Genomic DNA, 24,403 nt, shown 5'->3' with positions numbered 1-24,403 from the left:
ATTTACTCCGTACCTACTCAACCCCCATTTATACCTGGTGATGTACGAGACCAAAGCTTGTATCCCCCCGATCCAGCCGCTCAGCCTGAACGTTACCGTCTTTACCTCCGAAACAACCATGTATCTACAGACTTGTCCCCCTAAAGTGACTTCTCGACTTGGACGCACGATCCTCTGCCCTCTTCGCTGTCGCCCTTGATCTCATGAGCGTTGAATGCATCTCCAGAGAAAACGTAATCAAGCTCTTCAAGTGTTTTCCCACTCGTCTAGAATTCGTTAGACAGACCCTCATGAGAGGAATTGGAGTTAGCAAGCTTACCTCTGGGAGGAAGAAATAAGTGAAAGGAATGTTGAGAAGAATCATGACGCAGAACAAGATGTAAAACTTCCAACCTGCGGTGTCGATGGCATATGGCGTGATAAGAGCAATGACCTTTGAGAGATGAGCATTGGCACTAGAGACCACGGAACGATGAGATACTCACAAATGTCCAGAGCCATTCAGAAAATGCGGCGACGGATGAGCCCACATGTCGCAGCTCAAGAGGAGTAATTTCTGGAGCGTAGAGCCAAGGAATGCTGTTCCAGGACATGCCGAACGATATCTCGTAGATGAAGAGAAACGCTAGAGCCATGGCTGACGTCGATGATGTGTTGACCGCGATGCCCGCAGTGAAGACGGCCATAGCAGTCAAGAGTGACACAGATCCCAACATGAGCATTGGTCGACGGCCAACTCTATCGAGTAGATACATGGGAGGGAACGTGCTCAGCCAGAAAGCAATCTGGATACAGCCAGCGACAAGACTGCTCGTATCCTTGGACAAGCCAACGTTGGTCTCGAGAACGATTGTAACGTAGAAGGCGATGACGTTGATTCCTGTGAACTGCTGCCACAGCTGAATCATGAAGCAGAGAACAAGTCGACGGGTATTCTTGACCGGGGTTTTGTCGTGGATGAGGTTCTTGAGAGAGAACTTTTCGGTTTGATGTTCGAGGTTTAGGGCCGTCTCGATCTCTTGCCGGACTGACTGGATGATTGGGTCATCTTCCTGACAGTCATACAATCGAGAGAGGACTTCAATCGCTTCGGTCCGATATTCGTGGGAGTAAAGCCATCTTCAATCAAGGTATCAGTTAGAGATGTTTACAAAAGGGGATCCTCATGCCTCACCTTGGGGTCTCTGGAAGAAAGGGGAGTGTAGCGACCGTCACCAGGGCAAAGACGTTCTGAAAGGCAATCGGGAATCTCCAGACGACCTGCTTTGTATCAGCTAATGGCTCAATAGACAGCTCAAATACACTACCTCTCCTGTGAGATGCTTGATGGTCCCATAATCAAGCCAGTAGGCCACGACTGTGCCAAACTAAAAGAGAGTCAGCTTCGATTGTATCAAGACGGAGGAGGTCGCTTACAATAACGATTGAGAGTTGTACTGCAACAGCACGTCCCCTGTGCTTTGCATGTGAACACTCCGAGACATAGACTGGCACAATGCTCGTATTCATGCCTAGGGATGTAATGTTTAGCAGATATCAAGAACGAACAAGTTGAAGACTTACCGTTCCCAACTCCAGAGATGAGTCTGCCCACAATGAGTTGCGCCGCGCCAAAAGCAGCGGATTGGATAACGCCTCCAATGATCATGATGATGCAGCCCCAAATGATGATCTTGCGTCGACCCCATTTGTTTCCAATCAAGGAGGCTACAATACATCCCACCAAGCAGCCAATGTTGTACAACGCGACAATCAAGCCCAGGAAGCTGGGACTCGGATTACCGATGGCATCGAGGAAGCTGGGCTGGGTAACAAGACCACCCAACACGCCCTACGACTCCTTGTTGGCCGCTTAAACATGACAGAGGGATCAAGAGACACTTACCTGGTCGTAACCAAAAAGCAAGTAGGCGCTTCCAGCACTGAACGTGATTGCAGCTTGAAGATACCTTCCACGCAGTTTGGTAAACATGTTGGTGCGCCGTCAGTGACGGGGACGCAAGGTGATAGGATTGTTGAGCGAGGTTAGCGGTTGATGTGACAGAGCCAAACAGATCAGTCAGCGTATGATGTTATTGGCTGGGAACAAACTGCATCTGTGAACGTCGGCTCGATGGCTTTATAATGCCGATATCATAGTCGAATCGACCGTTTCCCCATGGTTGGTCTCGAACCCCAGAATCCCCGGATCCCCGGGTTGTAGCATGTACCCCAGGTCCACCGTTCAGCGCCACGTCACTCAGATCGTGTCGGATTTGGGCCGTTGGGCCCCATTAGTTTGCGCCAGAGCGACTGACTCATGCCAACTTGGTGCGCTATGCATGGAGGATAACCCGTGGGGTAACTAACGCCCCTCTTGACTGACTCATGAAGGCCTTCAACCTTTACGTCCAGGAGTCGGAAACTAATTCCGTGGAAGTCAATAGCCAATCACGACAGACTCATAGGTTTATTGATCTCCAACATAGTGCTAGCCAGGTAGCCGATGCTCTCCAGGCGACCTAATCAATCAGGCGGCTAATGAAAGAACCGCTGCCTATGAACTGAGTCATTATCCAGGTGCTCTTCTGCATTGGTTCCAATGCTTTTTAATGTCGAATGTTCACCGTAAGATCCTGCTAGGTCTATGCTTGTTTTCTAGCTAGTCATCAAACGAAGACTGTAACCCTTGACGCCGTCTATTCAGACTCTCACGATTCCCCAATACAACGTGTCTACAGTATCGAATCACGTTCGAGCCGATCATCATGGGTTCCAAGGAGACAGGCACCATGCTTGCCGCGCAATACAACAAGGCAAGACCCATGACCCCTCACCCAGACCTCGAACAACGACTAACAACATTTACAGCTGAGCAACAAGGTTGAAGTTAACCGTATCGATATCCCTGGTTACAAGGATAATGAGATCCTTATCAAAACAAGGAGTGCTTCTCTATGTCATTCAGACCTGGTACGCTACCTTGACCTGTGGACTGCTCCAGTCGACTGACACTCCACACCAGATGCTCTTCTGGGGCCATACGGCTGAGGAGCCTCCCACCGATAAAATCACGATCGGACACGAGAATACAGGTTATGTGGTCGGGGTTGGAAAAGATGTCAAGGGTTTCAAGGTTGGCGATCTTGTTGGCTGCCTTGGTTGCAGTTACGCCTGTTGTACGTGGACAAGGTCTCGAAAGCAGTTCGATGCTGACACCATCAGATGATTGCGAGGGATGCCAAGTCCATAACCTGTTTTGCGAAGAGGGAACAGGAAAAATGCACGGCTTTTCGTGTCCTGGTCACTTTGCCGAGTATTCCGTTTCTGATTATCGGAATGCCATGGTTCTGCCCAAGGGTATGAACCCAGACACATCTGCGCCGCTCTTTTGCGCTGGGGTCACTGGTCAGTATCCATCCCTCATTCATGCCGCTGAGATCAAAGGGCTTACTAACGTCTTGTCAGCCTATCATGCTATCCGGGGATGTGACCTTCGTGAGGGACAGTGGATCGCCATTGTAGGCTGCGGTGGCCTTGGGCATCTAGGTGCGTCCTCAAGATGCTATCAAGAACTATAACACGCTAACGTAGTGGAAGCTGTGCAATATGCCAAGGCACTGAAGCTCAAGGTTGTCGGCATCGACATTTCCAAATCTCAGCTTGACGATGCGAAAAGCCTGGGCGCCGACTATGTCATCAACACACTTGAGGAACGAGACTACGAAACCAAGATCAAGAAGATCACGGGTGGTGGCTGCCATGCTGCTGCCGTATTCAGCGCTTCCAATGCAGCATACGAAAGTGCCCCAAGGACACTGCGGTAAGGCAAAACCTATCGAATTCATCATATTCTAGACTAACCGGTCTTGTAGCATCAACGGTCTTTTGATGGTTGCTGGGATCCCTCAAAAGCCATTGTCCATCAGCGCTCTCGACATTCTCCTTGGCAAATACCGGATTGCCGGCCGTAGCAGTGGCATTCCCAAGAACATGCCGGAAGCTATCAACTTTAGTCATGAACATGGCATCCAAGCACACATGACGACGTTCAAAGACATAAACGACATTCACAGAGTGATTGATTTGATGAATTCTGGAAAGACAGCAGGAAGATTTGGAATAGTATTAGAGTAAATGGTATCCGAAATGCTAGTCCTATTTGTATCAGTTGAGCCAGAGTAGGTAGTGATTCATTTCAACCTTTTAAGCCTGGGGTCAAGCTTGTCCTTCGATTTCGCGCAGACCCAGTTTCCTGGGCCATGCCTTGTGCAATGGCAAACGTGTGACAATACTGTTTATTTATTGCTCTACATGCAAGCAGATAAAAAGTTAAAAGAGGCTTTCCTCTTAAGAGTATTATTCCCTTAGATAAATATAAAGAAATAATAATAAGCTTAAAGAGTTTTAGTAAGAATATACCTTCTTCTAACTATTGCATCTGAAACCACTGATCCATGCCCTTTCTAGCTTGCTCAAGCTCTGCCGCCTCTCCATCCATCAGCTCCTCCACAAAGGCAGTCCCCACGACAGTATACGAGCCCAGATCTGTCCTCCGTAGAAGGACAGGGACATCAGAGCCTTTCAGCACGCAAAGTCGATCGCCGACTGCAGTTCCACGTGGTGCAAGACCCAAATAACCGCTACTCGTGCCCATCAGTCTCCAGGTCTTCTCCAGCTGGATCAGCTTGACTTCTATTCTCTTCCAGGATTCGCCGACCATTCCCTTGGACCCCTCTATCATAAGGTCTCTCAGATTTTTGTCAAACCCCAGCTGTCGAAAATCTGCGCCGGGAGCAAAGCACTTGCGGAATCGGGCCTCAAACTCGACTGGGTCTGTAGAAAAGCCCAGACTGCGCAGCACTTTGTCCCGTTGCTGAGGCTCGACCTGATCCAAGGGCCTGGTCATGTGATAGAAGAGAGAGAGGTCGCGGGTAATCGTTGACCTGCTGACGGTTCTTGACTGATCTCTGTGCAGCAGCCGGAAGAAAGCATTGAGGGCTGCCGACACAGTTTTATACCGCTTGCCCTGCAAAACGGCGGTTATAGCACTTCCCAGCAAATCCAAATCCCTTGCTAATCGATACACAGGATCCTGAGCAACAGAGCGAACCGTGTCAACCTCAATGCCCCAGGCAAACAGGCTCTTTGTCCTAGCGACGACAAACGGGAGCTTGCTTGAGTCGTCTCCAAACACTCCTCTATCCGCAAACCCAGTTTCCATCCTTGTTTTTGAGATGCGAAGCTCCCCGTCCCCCGGGAAGTTGGGCGCCCAACTGGGAAAGTCGGCCTCGGACCCGTAGAGGCCAATTCCGGCGTGAGATAGGAACGAAAGAGGGGTAATATACCTGGTGATTCTCGTATCACGGCAAGTCTCGACCCAGGCGGCCGTGTACTCGATATAGACGTCCGAGACCGTCTTGTTGTAGTCTGGGACAATCGGGATTTCAGTAATGGCGAGAAGCCCATAGATGTAATCCCTGGGGTCTGTAGCCTTGAGATAGCTTGCAAAACTTGACATAAGCCAGCTATAGTTTTGAGTTGGAGGCACTTTCAACCTATTGTTGAAAATGCCCCTTGCGAGGCATGGCCGTTCTATGTTACGGACGCTCGCCAACTCAGTCGCCAAAGCCGACCACACGCTTGGAGACAAGGAGCTTGGTCTTGGTAGGGATAATTTGCGAATATTTTTCCGCATCAGTTCAAAACCCCATTGAAAGGTAAAGAGCGTATGCCAACCAACCGATGCCAAGCCGTTGCTGATGAAGACCAGTTGACGGGCCAGTGCAACCTCTTGAACGATCCACACGCGATTCCAGTAAGGATCTCTCGCAAAGGTAGCCACAGCGGACCAAGCAAGGTTTCGGAAACCCGATCCCGATTGCTCAGGGCCGTCGTCGGAACAAAGAGAGGGATGTTCTTGCAACCAATCCAGCCGAGAAAGCTTTTCTTTATTGAGCCTTCGCGCCGTATCATCATGCATCTCTCTGGCAAGCAGGTTGATTGTAGAGTAAGCGAGCGAATGATCCCCGGGGCCGAGCCACGCGAGGACAATAGCTGCGCTTTTGTAGATGCGGCTCATGAGCTGGACTTGCTGGGTCCGTTCATCGGGGTCTTGTTGGTTGATACACACTGCATCAACCCATAGGCTTTGAACCCGGTGGGGGGACCGCTCTGACGTCCAGTTGCCACGGATATGTTTCAAGGCTGCGGCGAGGTTCTTGGTCATTGGGAATGATTGATTGTCTAAAGAAATGGCCTCTTTGACGTTGGGATCGCCCCACACATATGACAGGGCGGCAAATGTGGGATTGTCGTTTAGGCAGACCGTGTCGAGCCGGAGGCTGTCGTCATCCTTGGGTGGGATTCGAACGACTCGGATCTCAGATTTGACCCGGTCAAGCGGCTTGTAGATGAAAGAGGATGGATCCATCCTAGGGATGGAAGTGGGAGTAAACGGGCAGCAATGCACAGACAGGATGAACACATCCAGCTAGGGTGAGGGATAAGATTGAAATGAGGTCTGAGGGGAATGGGGGGTAATCAGCAAGTTGGTATTTGCACAGCCTGCCTCACTCAGGTGCCTGCTCGGCTGCCTGTCTTGGTTGGCTCAGCTGTGGTGGGAGGCCTGTGGATTGGTCAGCCTCAAGGGCTGAATCAGACTTGGGACTTTGACGTAATTTCTTTAACTGATTGTTGGCTTATGTATTGTGAATTCTGGTGTGGGCTGAAATTTTAGACGATGGTAAGGCAATATAATAAACCATGGTTTTACTGTTAAGAATCAGCATGTGGCTTGGAACTAGGGGTACTAAAGGTGTTAGGAGTCAAGGTAGGGCAAGCCTGTCCTTGCTCCCAACGGGGGCCCCAGCGGATTGAGCTCCCATCAATCCAGTGATCTATGGGATGCTACGCAGAGATAACCTATACTTGTAATAACTTTTGCTTAGTTATTACCCGTAACAGCACCCCAGATCCAGGCTGCCCAGCTGCCCAGCACATATACCAACAACACCAGGAAACAAGCCTTGCTGATCACTCTACCCCTCTCACCAGCGGATCCATGGAATTGCGCCTTCCTCTCGTTTATCATATCTCCGAACCGGATTCTTTGCTTTCGTGTGAATTGCAAGATTTGGAGGTCGGTGGCCCACCAGCACCCAACCAACATGGCCAAAGACACAACGGTAGAGGCGGTGGCGAGAAACACGTAGACGATTGTGACACGGTCATACGAATTATTATCAGCGTCTTGAATCACGCCGGTAATAATACGAATGATGATGTTGGTCCTGGTCTAGGAGTTAGTTGCGTTACGTTTTGTTAGGAATTCATAGACATGACATACGCATTATTCATCGTCACCTTGGCAGCGTAGGCAGTGCCAAAGACATCTTGATGCCACATACTGGTCCGGATTCCCTCAATGATCGTAACCGGACCAAATGTCTTAAAGATGGCGTAGAATGCGTAGGAAGCTGCGGCACTGGTGGTTGTTGTGCCCCAGTTGATGAGTCCCATTGACAACAGCATTCCGGTGCCACAGACAACCATCTGTGTCACACGATGGCCATATATGTCGATGGCAGCACCAATAAAAGGACTAAGGAAAAAGCCTATAAAAAGATCAGCCTCATCGGTTTGATAGAATAACAAGGGTATGTGCATGGCCTACCGGCATACTGAGACAACGATGCGTACCAACCAGCAGCGACGGCATCAACTCCGAAGCGGTGCTCGGCAAGCTCGGTCGCGTTCTGAGAGTAGACATTAGAACAGCTTGTCTGAACCATAGAGAAAAGCATGATAGTCCAAAACACCCAAGGTAGTTCGAGGATTTTGCGAAACTCGAACTTTCGGTTGTTCTCGACAAGAAGCTCGCCCGTGGCAGGATCAGGGGGTGCCCGAAAGCGCTTGCGAGCAAGCTTAGTAAAGAAGAAGAAGATAAGCGTGCACACGTTTGTAAAGATAGAGACGCATGCTCCAATCCAAAAGACCCAGGCAAAGTTCCCGAGGTTCTAAAGACAGGTTAACCAGGCGGCTATGATAAAAGGATTAGGGACAAGATTGCGATACCTTGGCGATGACATTGGCCGTAGAGCTTCCAAGAAAGCCGCCAATTCTAGCTATCCCAATTTGAAGACCAATCGTAGTCCCAAATCCTCCACCAGGGGCAAACCATGCTGAAAACACTCTGTAATAAGCAATTTGTGTGGCGATGTCGCCTAATGCTGCAACAATTTTGCCAAAGATCATCAGTGGATAGGACTTGCAAGTCGCTGCGCCTGCGATGACGAATGCTCCCGCAGTCATGATCAAGTTTCCATAGAGCATAGCTCCTGGTCAATCCGTTAGATATAAGTGCTCTTTAACAGGGTAACAAGAAGTTGAATAAGGGAACATACCAGCGCCACCAATCCGATCTGTCACAATGCCAGAGATCATGGTTAAGAGAGTGACCATGAGCTCTTCACTAGCCTCTAGCAATGCAAATTGCGTATTGTTGATGCCTAGCTCTTTCTTAACTGTGCTCTTTAACGACGAGGTCAGCCTGGCAGACCAGGAAGCCCCGAAGCTTATGAGACAGATGAGCAGGACTGAGCCGAGTTTCCATTTCATTGGAACGAATGGCCGGCTATCAACATCCCCAGAATTTGAGTCTGGTGATATGTTTGGATCGACAGGGACTTCATGAGGTGTTGCAAGACTGACTTCCTTTGAAGCCGAAATGGGATCTTCCTTGCTATAATCAATGACAGCCATGGTGAAAACGTCGACGCCCTGAAACAATGGAGTCTGAGGAAGTAAAGGTCGGGCACAGTACGTAAGGCCCAAGAGGGACAGTATTTATATCGAACATTAAAAGGAGTGTAACGGGTAGCTTTTCCACAGAGATCAGATAACGGCGGCTTACCGGTATCGGGGACGTCTTTCATGATCTAGAACATCTTGTTGCTCCACATGTTCCACGACGCAAAAGTTTATTAGCGATTAAGTGGATTTAAGAAGATGGTAAGGTCTTGGCCTGCATAAATCGCTCACTTATATATGAACGCGATCACGCGAAAGATAATACACCACCGTCTCTAATGAGCGCAAAAGCGTTGGTCTGCCCGCTATCCCTTAACCGAGTAACTAGCGTGCTGGCTGGCGTCCCAATCTTGTTTAAGCTTGGATTTAGAGTTAACTATGCTGCCCACCCCTGTTCCGTTTGAGGGCGCCATGGGAGCGGAACTGTCCCGTCTTGATCATCAAATATCCCCAATGTTAGTCGACTTGGGCCCTTTAAATCGCCCGAGGCGATCCATTGAACTACCCTGATTGCTTTTTTTCTCGAGACTTTCCCATCGCTTGATCAATGGAAACCTGGAGACTTAACATCCAGGTCGTGGACAGATATACTGAAGTTGGCTCTTTTCGTTCATACTTGCAGCTGGTGAAGCCGCGGCCAGTCACCCAGCGGCTAAGGGAGCGGGTTCGAACGGGGCCTGCGGCGCTCATACCCGCATACGGGCAGCTGGCCGGGCGTGTGAGGGTCTAGAGCTTATCAGCCCATAAGCCATGGGGTGGGGGAGGTTGTTCCTCAGTTGCAAAGAAGGGGAGTTCTTTTTTGCTAGGCGGTTTTCCCTACCTTTGGCTTTCCTTCCTCTCGCTGCTAGCTCGGGATGATAAGGAGAGAATTGTTTTGTATTAACGTATATGATAAGTGAGTGGGCCAGACAAGCGAGTGGGCCAAAAATCCCTCAACCTCTCTTCTTCTCAATTGATCAATTGATTCTCAACCACCTAAGATGTCTCGATCAAATAAAGAGGCAAATATCCTTCTTGCTCTTCGAGCCCTCTAAAATAACCCAAAATTAAGTATCCGGAAAGCCGCAGAGATCTATAATATACACCATAATACCCTAGGTCGCCGGCAAAAAGGTATACAGTCTCAACGCGATACTATTCCTAAATCACGCAAGCTATCTAATCTAGAGGAACAGATTATTATTTAGTTCATTCTTAACCTAGATTCGCGAGGGTTTTCCCCGCGACTGCGTGGTATTAAAGAAATAGCGAACTAGCTGCTTATTGACCGCGATGCATCACCTATTGGTAAGCGATAGGCTGCCAACTTCGTTAAGCGGCATCTAGACCTTAAGACTTATTTCTTTCGTAAGTATAATTATTAGAGGGCTAAATGCGAAGACCTAATTATTATTCGTAATTAATTCGCGCTCATAGCGAATATAATTGCGAAATATAATATCACCCTCGCTAATATCTATAACTTTAATAAGACCGGCTTTATAATAGGTATAATTATAAGCGGAATAGTCGTTATAGGCGCAGAGAGGCGTAGAAAGCCGAAATCAGTCTAGCCTAGAAACCGGGAATAGGCTACGGTCATTTAGGCGATCAATGCAGAAGGGTGGGCGATCCAGTCGTTCATCATAGTTGCAGGCCAATATCACCTCGCCAGCTGGTATTAAGAAAGCAACCTCCCGGGCGATTAGGCTATCACCACGACTCATAATAGCTAGACCAATAATGAGACGGGTCTTAAGTAGCTTAAGCACTTTAATTAGCATATGACCATTCGATCAAATAGTCGCTATCGTCTTTTGATCCTTAATGGGCATGAAAGTCACCATTCAGTCGAATTCGAGAAGTACTACGAGGAAAATAAGATCATCACGCTTTATATGCCGCCTTATTCGTCTCACCTACTTTAGCCTCTTGATGTTAGGTGCTTTGGGCCGCTAAAAAAGGCATATGGTCGAGAGATTAAGCAATTAATCAGATGCTCTATCACCCACATTTCGAAGACTGAGTTCTTCCTAGCCTTTTACGCCGCCTACCAGGCTACTATGACGATAAGCAATATCAAGGGAGGTTTCAGAGGAGCCAGGCTTATTCCTTTGGACCCTGAAAGTATTATATCAAAGCTTAATATATATCTACGGACCCCAACGCCCCTTAAGGAGGAGACCAGCCAGCCTAACCCTTGGGTCTCAAAGACCCCAAGGATAGCCCTTAAAGCTAGCTCCCAGTCTAAATACCTCGAAAGACGAATCAAAAGGCATCAAAGCAGCTCTCCGGAATCTATTCTTAAGGCTCTAAAGTCATTGACAAAGGGGACAAAGGCAATAATGCATGAGATGACCTTATTAAAGTCTGAGGTTAAGAACCTTCGATAGTCAAATGAGGCCCTTAGCAAGCGGCGCAAAGCGAAAAGAACCCGCCTACAAGATAGAGGGAAAATGACTATAGATGAGGCAAGGGAAGTAATTAATCAAATGGATATTAATATACAGATACAGGCTGAATCGTCGAGAAGTAGTAGTCGAGGCAGGTTAGCGCGACCGAAGGAAAGCTACTGTGGAATATGCGGCAAGGCCGGTCATAACAGAAGAACATGTCAAATTATTATTGAGCTATCTGAGGAAGAAGAAAGTAGTTTAATTTAACTAACTAAATACTTTATTATATTTTTATCTTGAATCCTATCTTGAAGGTTGAGATTTTTGGCCCACTCGCTTGTCTGGCCCACTCACTTATCACATACGTTACTTGTACGATGAGTAACTAGCTCGCGCGCCTTATTGTAGATCACGGCTAAGCAAAGATACTGAACGTGCGGACTTAGACAACAATCCACTATTTCCCAGAGTCTCCTGGAAGTCGCTGATGTTCTGGTCACCGTGGAGTAACTAGGCCAACACAGGGATTGTAAGAGGAGTTGACAGCAAGATGATCGAGCCGACGATGAGGCGGAACTCTTCAACAATCTGATTCTTCTGCTGTGGCGTGTAACTGTCCGGGCCGCCCTCAAATTGTTGGCTGAGGACAGCGAGATACATCAGATCTAACATTGATGCATGTGTCCGATCCTTAACAGTAATAATTTTGTCCATCTGTCGCTTCAGACTCCCAAGGCGTCGGTCCTCCAGGAAACGACAATTAGTTAACGCCACAATGAAGAGCGGCGTGGCCATATTGACAAGTTGTTGTATTGCGTGTTACCCGGGCCAGGTTGGGGGCAGCCTACTGGAGCCATCGTTGTAGCGAGTCCGAATCTGTTCAATGGTTCCCCTGAGAAATGTTTCGAGATCTTTCTGGGTGATAGCACATGGTACATTTTGTAAAATCATATCTTGATAGGTATTTTGCCAGTAGACACTTGGGAAACCAGCTTGGATGGGCAGTTCGGGCCGGCTGGTCAAGAAGAATTTCAACCGAGGATTACGTAGACTGCGAGCTCGGGGGAGGACGTTGGTGATAATGCTAGTGATGGAGTGATGGAGTGATGCTGATACTCATCGAGAGCATCAATAACAAAAAGAACGGGCTTTCCGGAATACAGCGAGTCCTGAGAAAGAGGTTCTAGGATGAGCTTCGAAAATTGTTGATGAGGCATTTGGTTAAATATCTGAGGGTTCTGGTCGATGGCCTCCCCGATGTATTGAGGCACCACCGACTGCCACCTTAGCAAACTAGCAGCCAGTGTCGTGAACAATTTGGAAGGATTAGCTCAGTCAGTTTCGCCCTTCTTGAAGAAAAAGCTTCCTCCAAGGGTCCCCTCTTCGGCTAAGCGTTGGGCGACAGTTCGAGATATGGTGGATTTCCCAGTGCCAGCCATGTCGTTGAGCAAGCGCAGCGTGGTCGAGTTCGAGTCGGAATCGCTAGCCCACTCGGAAATCTCACGTAGGACATCGACCCGAGTATTTTCCAGACAGGTTGCTTGGAGCCAACTATCAGAAGAATCGTGGGCAGCTCCTGCGGCGGTTGGGAGCCGGTCCAGGACCATCTTTGAGTGGGAAGAGTCCATTGACTCCCTAAACACATCAGTCAGTGGCAGGAACCTCGAAGAGTAAAGATTTCTGTATGTATCTCACTTTAAGTGTGTAATCTTATGGTCAACCGTGGCAACTATCGCGTTGTTAGTATGGGGTATTCTCACATCTGACCAAAACACTAACTTGATTTCATGAGCTCCCGAGCACTCGGCGTTTCCTCAAGTTGCCTTGCTCGTACACATCCAAGTAGTTCCACTGCAAATGCAGCTGCAGTAGCAGCGGCATACCGTTGCCAACGGTCATTTTTATGCGAGTCGGCGTAGTCGCAAATGCCCCTGATAACAAGGCACGGGAAGGTATTCATCAAGCCAGCCGCCCACATCTCGACACACAGGCACTCTTCGCCGACCTTTTGTAAGATGATGTCTCGAACAGCAGCATCTTCGACCAAAGTGTTGCCAGATGCCACAGTGCCATAGTGTATCTCAGGATCTGTTGAATCTCTCTCGGGTCTCTTTACTTGTTGAGATGAATCGCATGCATCACAGGTACTACCCCCAGCATGCTCATGGTCTGATGAGAAAAGTCGATCGTTCTCCCCGCCTTGGTGGACATAATGCTTCTTCATTCGGGGATACTTTCTGATCAGCTCTTGTAGAAGCTCCGTGATTTTTGGTTCTTCGATTTCGTGTTCGGCCTGCAATTTCCCAAGCGCGTGGAGAAGCACCGGCGGAGGCATGTTGAGAGCACCCTTCCGCTCCCAGGTCTGGTTGACTTTGGCCTTGCCCAGGTCATACTGCACCACACCACCGTTCTGCCCATCAGGCTGACTGACAACGACATCTCCAAGACGTATGTCTCGACCAGGACGAGGAATGCCGCCTCCGATGCCCACAAGCAGACCGATCCTAATATGAGGCAGTGAAGATAGTAGGTGAGATGCTGTGATTGCAGCTGAGGTTGTGCCGTACACCCCTGCAGGAAGTGAAGCAATCACCACATTATGCTGTCCGATTTCTCCCCAATCATAGACATTGGCGTCGTTGGCGTGCTGATCGAAACCACCGGGTTCGTCATGACGAGCGTCGAGGAGAGCAGTCGCCGCAGCCCGCTCGATAGGTAACGCAGCGACCCATGCGATAGAGTAGAGAGCTGGGCTCGTCAGCTTTTTTCTCGTAGTCATCACGATAAGCCCCGACGAATAGTTAAGGGTGTCCGAGAAATGGCGATGAAGCTGATTTTGAGGTGTCAAAGAGTGACCACTCAAAAAGTGGGGTATATAATCAGGCATCAACCAACATGCATTATTTGCACACTGGTTAGCCTGATTTGAACCTGGTCCTCCAGCCTCATAGGGAGCCGAGGCTGTGATGACCTGTACAACGACGGCTGGCAACTAAACATGACTTAGCCATCATAGTCAATCTCGAATAAATCTAGAGATATGAGATATGGCTAAGTTTCTTTCACTGGGTACAAGAGTATCGCCAAGTAAAAAACTCTACGAATTTGGGCTACTTGTTATGAAGTCTAGCCTAAGAGTGAGTCTATAGGTGGGGTATACCAGATACATGTAGGTAGGAGAAGAAGATACCATACTAAACTCTTCACAACGTTAATTTCTATAGAGTAAAGAAGTCCTGTCTTGGCACCCCAGCAAAATAACAACGACTCAAACAAGCACAGGATCTATCACACCCCAAACCTGGGCTCACGAAATCTCCTTCTTGGGGCACTTCCCCTCTCCCCAGCTGAACAGGCCAATTCGAGGTATACTCTATGTTTACCGGCATCGGATCATCACAGTTTGTTCAGGTCGCAAGTAAGGCAGTGTTTTCCTTTATCTTATGCCCTGCCAGCATAGACCTATCTTAATAATTAAGCTTCTCTCCTGCGTCAAACAACTGGCTTCTTTGATCATTGCAGACAATAATACTTGTGTCAAACAATTCTCGGTCCGGCCGCTGGGATTCTTCTATGAGACATATGCGGGCATCGTATAAGAAGCCAGCTCTACGACGAAGCTGAACGACGTGAGGTTATTGATTTACGTAAAGGGTGTTATTGAAACTGGAAACACGCTCAATTTAAGTTCTAGAGCCCTGTCACGGAACTCGGCACTTTGTTTGCGCACTTTTGTAGAGCATATGCAGCAGAACCAACAACCCAGGATCCATGACTTCTGGCCGGCTACAATCAGCTCACATCCACATCGACTGCCGGTTTGCCGACCACCGTATAATTCATTCTGAAGCGCCCATACATAATCAATGTCCCGAAGTCCCCGCAACAATCCAGACCTGCGTTTTGTCTCAAAGCTGCGTTGGCAATCATACGTCAAGACAGCCACCCCGGATTGCATGTGAAGTTTGTTCAGGATCCATATCAAATGCCGTGTTATCCGGCATTCACAGGTCTGAGGATGCAATGCAACAACTTATAAAGGTTGAGTCTGAACGCTCGGCAAAGAAGGCCAACCACACTCGACTCCATTCACATTCCATCAAGAGCTCACAACCATCCCCATGTCGCCCTTTTCCATCTTTTTGAATATAGCCATACTCTTCGCTGTTGGCATCATGGCTCTCTCACCCCGAGACGCAATCCATGCCGATGATCTCGAGCACTACGACGAGTTCATGGGTCGCCTGTCCCACACCCAGTTTCTCGATATGTACCTAGAAAATCACCAAGTCAAGATCGACGTCTACGAGCACCCATCCAACCATCTCACCCGATCCGTCCACTTCAAGCCAAGCCCGAATGCCGACAAGTATTTCCACCAGGAGAAGGAACAGGCCAACCAGGTCCTGGGAGAACCGGAGCACTCGGGGGTAGAGGCTCGCGACCATTGCAAGCGAGACGAGTATGTTGGCAGATCTGAGGCCCCGAACCTGTTTGAGAAACGCGCTTCCCGATGTTATCAGTTCTGCGGAACCATCCGTCACTGTCGGGGTAACGGAGGTTGCCCGCACTGTTATGCCATTAGGATGGGTTGTCTCTGGCAGAAGTGGTGCCGTTAAGGGATTTCTACTTTTGGCCTAGCTGTCTGGCCGTTAACTTCACGAAGGATGGTGTGGGAGGATAGCTGAGAGAAGAAACACATCATGCGAGAGTCTAACCTAGGGTCGTGTATGGTTTTGTACTTGAGTCTCTATAGCATGCGATTCAACATCGCGATGACAATTCATCAAGGGGACCAATGTCTCCCGATTTGTGCTGTGCCTTCTACCAACCATTTGGGTCCAAGATAATCTAATAATGAAGGCCGGAATGTAACCATACGAATCACGCCAAATACACGGACCATACGGACATATAATATATCCGCTCTGTGTTTGAGCATGGGTTGCCCCACTGGCCCTCTTTGCTCCATAACATCAGAGCTAGGCAGCTACTTTCTTTCTCCATATTCCTCGTCAGCTTACCTACCTACGTGACAACAACCACCATCATCACAAAGACATCCCTTTTTGAACCACTTTCAACTTCTCTGTTATTCTTTCCTTGATCGTTCCAAGACCTGGTTATTACCCCACCCTAAAATGAGCCTTGGCTCCTTGCCGGTAGAGCTCCTCGAGAGTCTGGAACCGTTTTGCGACCATCGACAACTTGCGGCTCTTGCTCAGCTCAACCACCAGTTCCATCACATCTTCAACCCGCTTCTCTATCAGCACAATGCTTTCAAAGAGGATCCCTCCAAGTCCTGTGCTATATGGGCTGCCAAGCATGACTCATTGAGTACTATGGGGTTGGCCTTCGCCCATGGCGCGTCCATGAAGACCATAGACGCCCACACAGTTGAGCATATTCGGACTCTTTATGAGAGACAGCCAGGCGCAAAGCCATATGGTGGGCCGTTACACATTTCCGTTCAGAACAACTTCAAGGACCTCACGCTATTTCTTCTTGCCAATGGGGCACGTCTGGACGTGCCGTCATATGCGCTGTGCGACTGCAAAGGAGTTAGACACGACCCCAAATGGTACCCTCTACATTTCGCCATATGCCACGCTGGGGAAGCCATGGTTTCTCTTCTCCTCGAACACGGCGCGTACTTCTCATTGAAGGGCGTGCCAGGACTTCGCTGTGCCATACAGTGTGCGTCCCATTCGATCTTGGACGCCCTGCTCGAAAATGACAATTTCGATCCCCGTCATCAAGACCCAGAAGGCTACACCGCCCTTTCCTATATCGTCAACTGCGCTGACTCCATGACGGCTCGTGAGATTGCGAGCAAGCTTGCGGATCACGGGATCCCACTTGATGTCATGGGGGTAACTGGCAGCACAGCGCTCGCGGACTTGATCGAAGCAAGACATCTAAAAGCTGCCATTGAGTTGCTTGAGCGCGGCGCTGATCCAACTATCAGCGAGTGGGGTGACCGCGGGATAGGTTTATTCAGCGAAATCTGCTGCAATCCTAAAGCTTCAGATGCCATAGACGAAGCAGACCAAGAGCCCAAAGCCAGAGAGTTTAGAGAAGACCGACGAAGACTGGTGTCTCTCATACTTGCAAACGGCGTCGATCCCAACCGGCGCTTGGGACATGGAGCAGCCCCGTTCTCAAAACCCCTCTTCTGGGTGTTGATGGAGTTGAGAGATGTGGAATGCGTCAGAATATTACTCGACGCGGGAGCTGAGATCAAGTCTGCCTTTTTCGAAAACTACGAGACCCGATGCGAGAGTCTCCTCCGGGTCTTCTTTGAGCTGTTTGGTAAGCGTGATCCCAACGCCTTACAGAAATGGGACCCCATCACTATAGGTCTAGATCCGTACAGGAAATGCCTGTGCTTGTTTCTGGAAAGGGGCGCACGTATTGATTCCCTGGATGGCGAATGGTCGGCGTTGAGCAAAACTTGTGAGCTTGCTACTTCTGACATGGGACCTGTAGCACTTGAGTTTCTTGTTGATAATGCAACATGCAGAAACGTCGAGTTGGAGTACGTTGAGCTGTTAAGAAGCCAGTGGGAGAGGAATGAAAACGTGTATGGGTTGCTGGATCATCTTTGTTGCAAGTTGATCGAAGAGAGAGAGACAAGCAGGGGGGGCAATACGTGAGACACCATAAAAACGGCAGTAGAAGGCTACAAGATCAGAAAGAAATGATATGTAACAGTCTGCTCTGTGTCTCAGAGCAAGGACATCGTCAAGAAGATTCATGTTCCTGACAGCACTAACAGAGAAAGACAGATCAAGAAACGTGAACTGAATCATGGAAATCAGCCCAACAAGATTGGAACGTGCGGTCGACAACGGCCCCCAAAGTGATTAAATGAAGATAGAAAAACTTAGAAATGCCAATGAGGATACCGGGAAAAAGGAGTGAATATGAATGTCTAAGTCCAGTTTACCAGAAGCTACATTCTTTGACACCCTACCAACGCCTAGTTTTCTCTCAATCCTCTTCACCACCCTCATCCTGGTTCTTGTATTCGGCAAATTCATCATCACTGTCAGCATAACACAAAGTCAGCATAACACAAAGTAATTGCTATGTCCCGCTGGTCAGCGCTCAGGGGCGGTTTGATAATGCAAGCCTCTCCTCCCGTAGGGGCTCCGTAGTTTCCTCGATTTCTTTGTCCGCGTTGCGCCACATCTCATCTGTCCCAACTGAGTAGCTCCCTTCATTTCCGGATTTCGAGGACAAAAGGCTGAACTAGGCGCTGTTGTCGCTCTTTTTCGGCCTTCCCACCGCGTACAGAGGGAAATAGCTGCAAGCAATGAGGCACTTGCCCGCAAATGCTCACTTAACGCCAAACTCGTGGCTCCGCGAGTGCTTGCCTTCACACTGGGCCTCAAAGGGGTTGGCGCCGGGAAGGCCAGTGCCAGCCCCAAGTTCGACAGACGTCTTTTGATAACGATCTAAATTCTTGGCCAGGTCGCTATGAGTTATGGAACCCGTCGTGATGAGGAATTTTCAGTTCTTTTGTTCATGGATAAGATGAACACTTCTTTTCTGCACTTGGCCTGAGTCTCCACCTGCGTCTTATGGGTGATCGTGCCACGGGTGGCCTCGGAAACAGGGGTGTCTTTGGCCGGCTCCTGAAGCAGGGCCTCAAGCCTCCATTTGGCATTGTCCATGGCAAAACGACGAAATCTAACACCGTCGAAATCTGCCTTTCGGGAGACACCGTGCTCGGGCAGCAATCTCACCAGCGACTGAAGCTGGGCTGTTGCCTTGTCGGTCGAGGCCTTTGACTGCACCAGCTTCAAATCATCGCAAGAAACTGTCTCTGCTGGCTGCAGTCTGAGGGACCTGTCGGGGCTGTATGTAGGCTGCAGTCTTAGGGCTACAGGGGTCCATCACAGCGAGCCCCAGGGGCCTGTTCAGCGTGTCGTTATCATCATCAAGCGCTATGGGTTCAGCGAGAATAAAGCTGGGTTTTCCTAATGCATTTATTCATCTTGTCGGCAGATTTTAATAATACTTTAGCTCCGCAGATACCGCCGAATCTAACACCTTGATGCTGCCTAGGACATGCCGGCTGCCACACTTGTGATATCACTTCTGAGACAACAAGGCACTCCCGGTTTTCAGCTTTCAAGCCCGTTCCACCTCTCTGCAGACGCCTCAAGGAGGCTATGCCTTGGTGCGGAGACACCAAAGCTGGGCGAACCAGGCTTGGCAAATCGGCAGTGCAGAAAGAGGATCAGGCTGTCGGCAAAAGGCAGGCTCTCAGCCGCCAAGATCACTCAAGAGAGGGACCTCCTTCTCCTCTGATCACCAGCATCCTACAAACTCGACATACCTCTCAAAGGGCAAAAAAGCCGAGCATGGCGGAAACATTTGGTATTGTGACCGGCGCTATCGGTCTCGCAGGCCTATTCCAGCAATGCGTAGAATGCTTCGAGTACATTCAACTTGGCCGCCATTTCGTGCAGGATTTTGGGCGGTGCCGCCTCAAGCTCGACATTGCGAAACGCCGATTGAACCGATGGGGAGAGGCCGTTAAGATCCACGAGAATCCCCAGTTTACCGATACCAAGTCGGAGGAGATCCAGGAAGTACTTGAAGAGATTGCCAATCTTTTCGACACTATCCAAAGATCATCTAAGCGCTACGAGCGCAAGGCACCCAAGGAAGAGCTCGAATGCCTTAGCGATGAGAATCTCCAACCTGTGTTCCGAGGCCTCCACGCACGATGGGGCAAAATTAGCCCACCTAAGCAGAGGGATGTCAGTCTGATTAAGAAAGCAACATGGGCGCTCTACGACGCGAAATATTTCGAAAAATTGATTGGAGAGGTCACGGGCTTTGTTGACGACCTGGAGAAGATTTATCCTGCCGAACAGGCCCAGCGCCGTCTCGTTCAAATTGAGATCGAGGACATTAGCGATGAGGAGAGTCTGACAGTGCTCCAGGAAACCACCAATGGAACTGACTCGCTTTTGGCTGCTGCAGTTAAGGAGAAGGCCAACAACATTGCCGTGACGAACTACGCCAGGGAAATCCAGGGCGAGGACAATGCCAAGGTGCGGCTGGGAAATGACTGGAGTACGAGCGCGTTGAGCACCGCGATAGGGATAGACGATCGCACTCGCAACGAGGCAGGTTCTGTGGTTGCAAAGGGTTCATCTACAGTGCATATTGGGAACAGATATGGTGACTAAGGCGCCTGTTGGGGGTATCGGGTGGCGATTTATATCTCTTTACTGGATACTTTCTCATTTTCTTTGTTGTTAAACATGCCTTTTCCCATTCTGCTTAAATCCAGCCGCCATCAGTGATGAGGAGGAAAGTGGAATGAGATGTATATTAATAATGATCTCGGTCTTTATCACGACCATGACATAGGCCAGGCGGAGAAACCTAGTAGAATAGAATAACTAAGCCAGGGACTAAAGGGGCTAAACCTTATTTATATTAGTCCGAAGACTAAATATTAGGAATATTAATCATACCTTAGACTAAGCTTAAAAAATACTAATCTAGTAATTAATTATAAATATATAAAATATATGTATTTATACTTCTTTATAGGTTAGCTACCTTAGCTATTAATATAACTTAGTTATATTTAATACCTTAAGTATATTACTAGGTATAACTTATATCTTATTTAAGATTATATAATTATATTATCTATTAATATAAACCTATAATAATTAGTTTATCACTTAGGAATATATAATTATTATATTATTATAGCTATAATATAAAAAGGGGGGTAAACTTAATAAATACTAATTAGCTCAGAGGTAAAAATAAGTCTTATTTTTATTATAAATACTTAAGTAGGGTATAGGGCTATTACTAATACTAATACTTACCCTAAACCCTTAAACTCATAAATATCTTATATTAATAACAAGGGAGCCCGGGCCTTGTACCTCTAGCTCGCCCTCGCCTTTTATACCTTGATACCTTGCCTGTCTGCCTTCGGCATCTCGGGGCCAGGAAATTCTCCCGCTGCACCCAGAAGGCACCTCGATGCAGACACTCCATGACGCATCACCACCCTTTGTCCAAGACGCTACAATGACGCCTCCCCGTGGTGTCGGAACTCGGCCACGCGCAAACTCAAGCGTTTCTAGGAAGCCGATGTGAGGGCTAAAGTCAAATCTCGACCATCCAGGCCTCGTTGGGAACAGACCTAAAGCATAGACCCCAAGTGAGTAGACTGGAAGGGACGAGAAAGGATGCGCCAAAGAACAAAAGTGCTCCATGTATGGCTTTCCACTAGGAGTGGTGAACTCCCAATGGCACCCGGAATAATATGGCGTATTCTGGTCAACCATGGGGCCCCAGCATGACCGCCAAATGTCGATGGCGTCGTTAAAGTTGTCTAAGTCTCCGACTTGCAGGGCCGCCTCAGCGTGCCACCCATTCATGATAGGTGATACCACGGGCGTCTCCATGTAGCCCGACTCTTTGTCAAAGGACAGGTATCCTCCAGGAGACTTGAGCGCATGGAGACGCCTGAGGATTGTCTTGCGTTGGCCGATACTGCTGGGGAAGTCGGCTAGGAGAGCGAAAGCGTTGGCGTCTTCGGAAACAATGTCGCGGTTGTTTTCGGAGGCGTCGTACAGCTCAGTCGTTTTGTTAAAGAGCCTCTCGTTGACTGCAGCCCTGACCCTCTCAGCCCGTTTGCGGTAGTCCTCTGCGGACGCGAGGTCATCGAGAGCCTCGGCAACCAAGGTCATGCGCTGGAGGGCAATGACGTAGACGGCATTGTTCTTGGTGGTACTGCCGCTCCGGCTCTTGTTGTAATAGTCGCTATCCATGGCCCACAAGCCCTCGAGAGTCACAAGGCCCCTCTCGTCGACCTTGTCTGCGATAACCGAAATAAGTTTCTGCAGCCTGGGGTAAATGGAGCGGATGTACCCGACGTTGCCTAGCATTCGATGTCAGCGCTTCACTTGGCAGGATGGATGAGAATAAAGCTTACCAGTATACAGTAGATAATCGGAGCAGAGGCGAACCACGTACATGGTAAAGGTACCCGCAAGTATGTGGTAGGGCGGCGTGACCTCGTGCTCAGGGCTGGCGTCCAACCCTGATATGCCGACCAGAGCAAAGGCCGGGATAGTACCGTCCTCCCTCTGCCGCGATAGACACGCCTCGATAGACCCTAGCACGAAGTCGAACATCCCTGTTGAGTAGTACAATGCGAGCGCTGGGACGACGGTGTCGCCAAGCCACACGGCTCTGTCTCGCTTCCCGCCGTCCAACATGCAGGGCAGATGGTTTGTCCCGACGGCGAAGTCGGAGAGGACGTGAGGGTCCCTCATGGTGCTGGAGTAGAGAAGATCTCCGTTGCGGGACACGGCTCGACAATTCCGAAACATGGCTGTCTGGCCCTTCCCAGTGCCGAAGCCGAAGCTACCCTCGTGAGGCGCGATGGATTTGACACGGCCGTTGGCGTCCCTCCTCTCGCCCTGCAGCTGCTTAAAGGAGGTCAGAACCTCACCTTCGAGGAGAATGACGTATTCCTCGTCTCCGTACGCCGTGATTTCCCATCTCTTCCAGATGCCTTCGGCGAGGCCAAGGGCCTTCACGTTATGCTCACAGGAGCCACAGAAGGTCTGCCACAGCGTAATCTGAGCTTGGTTGTAGAATCCGTAAAGAAAATCGATCTTGAGGTTTGCTCCGTCCAGGTAGAATTGGAACAGAGGTCCGAACCCTCCGCGTGACCGAATTGCCAGGGCGAATCCGCCGTCGATGATATTCGTCTCGACCTGGACTGCATAGTCTGTCCAGTTGCCGCCCCAGGTGTAGTGCGAGGCTCTCTGGGATGAGATGAGCGTTCCGGAGCTGAGGACCTGCCAGTTTGCAACGGTGGACTTTGCAGGGATGGAATTAATCTGAACTGTTCGAGCTCCAGTAGCCCAGATCTGGTTGAGCTGGGAGTCGGAACACTCAAAGTACCCAGTCATATCGGCCGGTTCTTGGTTGTAGGTTGTTGGCTTGAATCCGACCAAGGTCAGTCGAATCGAGCCGGGTGTCACCAGCTCGAGTCTCTGCCATCGCTGGCCCCCTTGTAGCTGAAAGTGCTCGATCATACCAGGCCGGTCAATGCGATATCTGCAAACGTCAGAAAGCTTGCCATACTAGTAGGGGTCGGTTTGTGGAGATGAGGCCTCACCTGTTTGCTCGGAGGGTGTCTGCCCCCGCAGTGAATGGAAACGGACCGTCTCCATCCTCACGGTCAATATACGCCAGGGCCTCCGAGTAAGTGGCCTCTAGAACCACTTCGGTCTCGCCTGCTGCGGGGGACACAGAATGGACAAAGAAGACTGGGACGCCACAGACGACAACGTCGTAGTCTAGAACCACGCTCGCCCGGTCATCTGTGCCACTTGTCAGCGTGCAGACTTGGCTAGCTGGAGCCTGAAAGTCTCGAACGCCAGACAGGAGTGCGTCCTCGTTGTGAACATTCCCTATGGCGGCGTGGACCCTCTTCGGACGTAGGTATCCTGCCAACTCTGGGGCCAGGAGGTGAGTAGTAGCTGACATGGCAGAATCTCGGTCCGGTTGTGTCAGGTGCTTTTGTGGTTGAATGTTGTGACTCGTGCGTCGTAAGGCTCGGAAAATCAGATGAAAAGATGCCTTGGGCTAGAACGGGGAGGGGGAGCGAGTACAATAACCGCCGAGAACAGGATTGTTAAGAGAACTCGGGTCATTAGTAGACAACGAAGCGATGCCTATATCAGAACTTCTCCGCTCGGCCGGAATTAACCCGATTCAACGAACCTGCCCCTTGAAACTTCATGAAAAGCCCCAGTGGGTGGCTTGTCGGCATAGTGCACGGCGAGTCTCCAGGGATCGACAACAAGTGTCGCTGGGATAATAGGGTCTGGCCGGTCGATTGGTGAATGGGCTGGGCCGAACATGTGGAGGTCCCGACCCTAGCGCGTTGCATTGTCCCGAAATCACCCCGGAATCACCCCAGATTTCCTTAATCTCCACCTGCAAGGGCCACACAAAGCTCATTACATCGGTGGCATTCTCGGCCAACAATGCGCTCGTGGCATCCGGGTCATATGACAAGGCTGTTATCATATGGGATGCGAGAACAGGCAAAAAGCTGCTTATGCTAACCGGCCACAGAACTGCGGTTGAGTCCGTGGCCTTCTCAAGAGACAGCAAGCTGGTGGCTTCCGGGTCAGATGATGACACTATCAAGATATGGGATGCTA

General features: G+C 49.5%; 9 protein-coding genes across 9 annotated transcripts; 4 read left to right on the top strand and 5 right to left on the bottom strand.

The window, feature by feature from the left end:
• Window positions 1-140: 140 nt before the first annotated feature.
• On the bottom strand, window positions 141-1,972 carry NCS57_01095100 (MFS domain-containing protein; the record flags this gene model as incomplete). The annotated part of the gene is made up of 8 exons (XM_053060676.1): window positions 141-266; window positions 320-433; window positions 486-1,119; window positions 1,175-1,260; window positions 1,308-1,367; window positions 1,417-1,511; window positions 1,564-1,831; window positions 1,886-1,972. The coding sequence occupies 8 exons, from the start codon at window positions 1,970-1,972 to the stop codon at window positions 141-143; spliced, it is 1,470 nt and encodes a 489-aa protein (XP_052909062.1).
• A 775-nt stretch (window positions 1,973-2,747) lies between these two features.
• On the top strand, window positions 2,748-4,116 carry NCS57_01095000 (uncharacterized protein; the record flags this gene model as incomplete). Its single annotated transcript, XM_053060675.1, has 5 exons — window positions 2,748-2,862; window positions 2,925-3,158; window positions 3,205-3,528; window positions 3,580-3,802; window positions 3,855-4,116. The coding sequence occupies 5 exons, from the start codon at window positions 2,748-2,750 to the stop codon at window positions 4,114-4,116; spliced, it is 1,158 nt and encodes a 385-aa protein (XP_052909061.1).
• Window positions 4,117-4,411: 295 nt separating this feature from the next.
• Window positions 4,412-6,412, bottom strand: NCS57_01094900 (HET domain-containing protein; the record flags this gene model as incomplete). Its single annotated transcript, XM_053060674.1, has 1 exon — window positions 4,412-6,412. One exon carries the CDS (start codon window positions 6,410-6,412, stop codon window positions 4,412-4,414), a length of 2,001 nt encoding a protein of 666 aa, XP_052909060.1.
• Window positions 6,413-6,925: 513 nt separating this feature from the next.
• Window positions 6,926-8,742, bottom strand: NCS57_01094800 (MFS domain-containing protein; the record flags this gene model as incomplete). Its single annotated transcript, XM_053060673.1, has 5 exons — window positions 6,926-7,271; window positions 7,328-7,595; window positions 7,655-7,997; window positions 8,056-8,318; window positions 8,385-8,742. 5 exons carry the CDS (start codon window positions 8,740-8,742, stop codon window positions 6,926-6,928), a joined length of 1,578 nt encoding a protein of 525 aa, XP_052909059.1.
• A 3,754-nt stretch (window positions 8,743-12,496) lies between these two features.
• NCS57_01094700 (PNP-UDP-1 domain-containing protein) lies at window positions 12,497-13,944 on the bottom strand (the record flags this gene model as incomplete). The annotated part of the gene is made up of 3 exons (XM_053060672.1): window positions 12,497-12,800; window positions 12,861-12,894; window positions 12,945-13,944. 3 exons carry the CDS (start codon window positions 13,942-13,944, stop codon window positions 12,497-12,499), a joined length of 1,338 nt encoding a protein of 445 aa, XP_052909058.1.
• Window positions 13,945-15,286: 1,342 nt separating this feature from the next.
• On the top strand, window positions 15,287-15,784 carry NCS57_01094600 (uncharacterized protein; the record flags this gene model as incomplete). Its single annotated transcript, XM_053060671.1, has 1 exon — window positions 15,287-15,784. The coding sequence occupies one exon, from the start codon at window positions 15,287-15,289 to the stop codon at window positions 15,782-15,784; it is 498 nt and encodes a 165-aa protein (XP_052909057.1).
• Window positions 15,785-16,306: 522 nt separating this feature from the next.
• Window positions 16,307-18,031, top strand: NCS57_01094500 (uncharacterized protein; the record flags this gene model as incomplete). Its single annotated transcript, XM_053060670.1, has 2 exons — window positions 16,307-17,477; window positions 17,880-18,031. The coding sequence occupies 2 exons, from the start codon at window positions 16,307-16,309 to the stop codon at window positions 18,029-18,031; spliced, it is 1,323 nt and encodes a 440-aa protein (XP_052909056.1).
• A 1,506-nt stretch (window positions 18,032-19,537) lies between these two features.
• NCS57_01094400 (uncharacterized protein) lies at window positions 19,538-20,374 on the top strand (the record flags this gene model as incomplete). Its single annotated transcript, XM_053060669.1, has 1 exon — window positions 19,538-20,374. One exon carries the CDS (start codon window positions 19,538-19,540, stop codon window positions 20,372-20,374), a length of 837 nt encoding a protein of 278 aa, XP_052909055.1.
• A 946-nt stretch (window positions 20,375-21,320) lies between these two features.
• NCS57_01094300 (Alpha-l-rhamnosidase) lies at window positions 21,321-23,720 on the bottom strand (the record flags this gene model as incomplete). Its single annotated transcript, XM_053060668.1, has 4 exons — window positions 21,321-21,384; window positions 21,471-22,098; window positions 22,153-23,288; window positions 23,350-23,720. 4 exons carry the CDS (start codon window positions 23,718-23,720, stop codon window positions 21,321-21,323), a joined length of 2,199 nt encoding a protein of 732 aa, XP_052909054.1.
• Window positions 23,721-24,403: the final 683 nt, after the last annotated feature.

This window comes from Fusarium keratoplasticum, chromosome 9 (assembly GCF_025433545.1).
Source record: "Fusarium keratoplasticum isolate Fu6.1 chromosome 9, whole genome shotgun sequence".
NCBI classification, from domain to species: Eukaryota; Fungi; Ascomycota; class Sordariomycetes; order Hypocreales; family Nectriaceae; genus Fusarium; species Fusarium keratoplasticum.
Note: the sequence above shows the minus strand (reverse complement) of the source record. Positions and strands in the feature narration are given on the sequence as shown.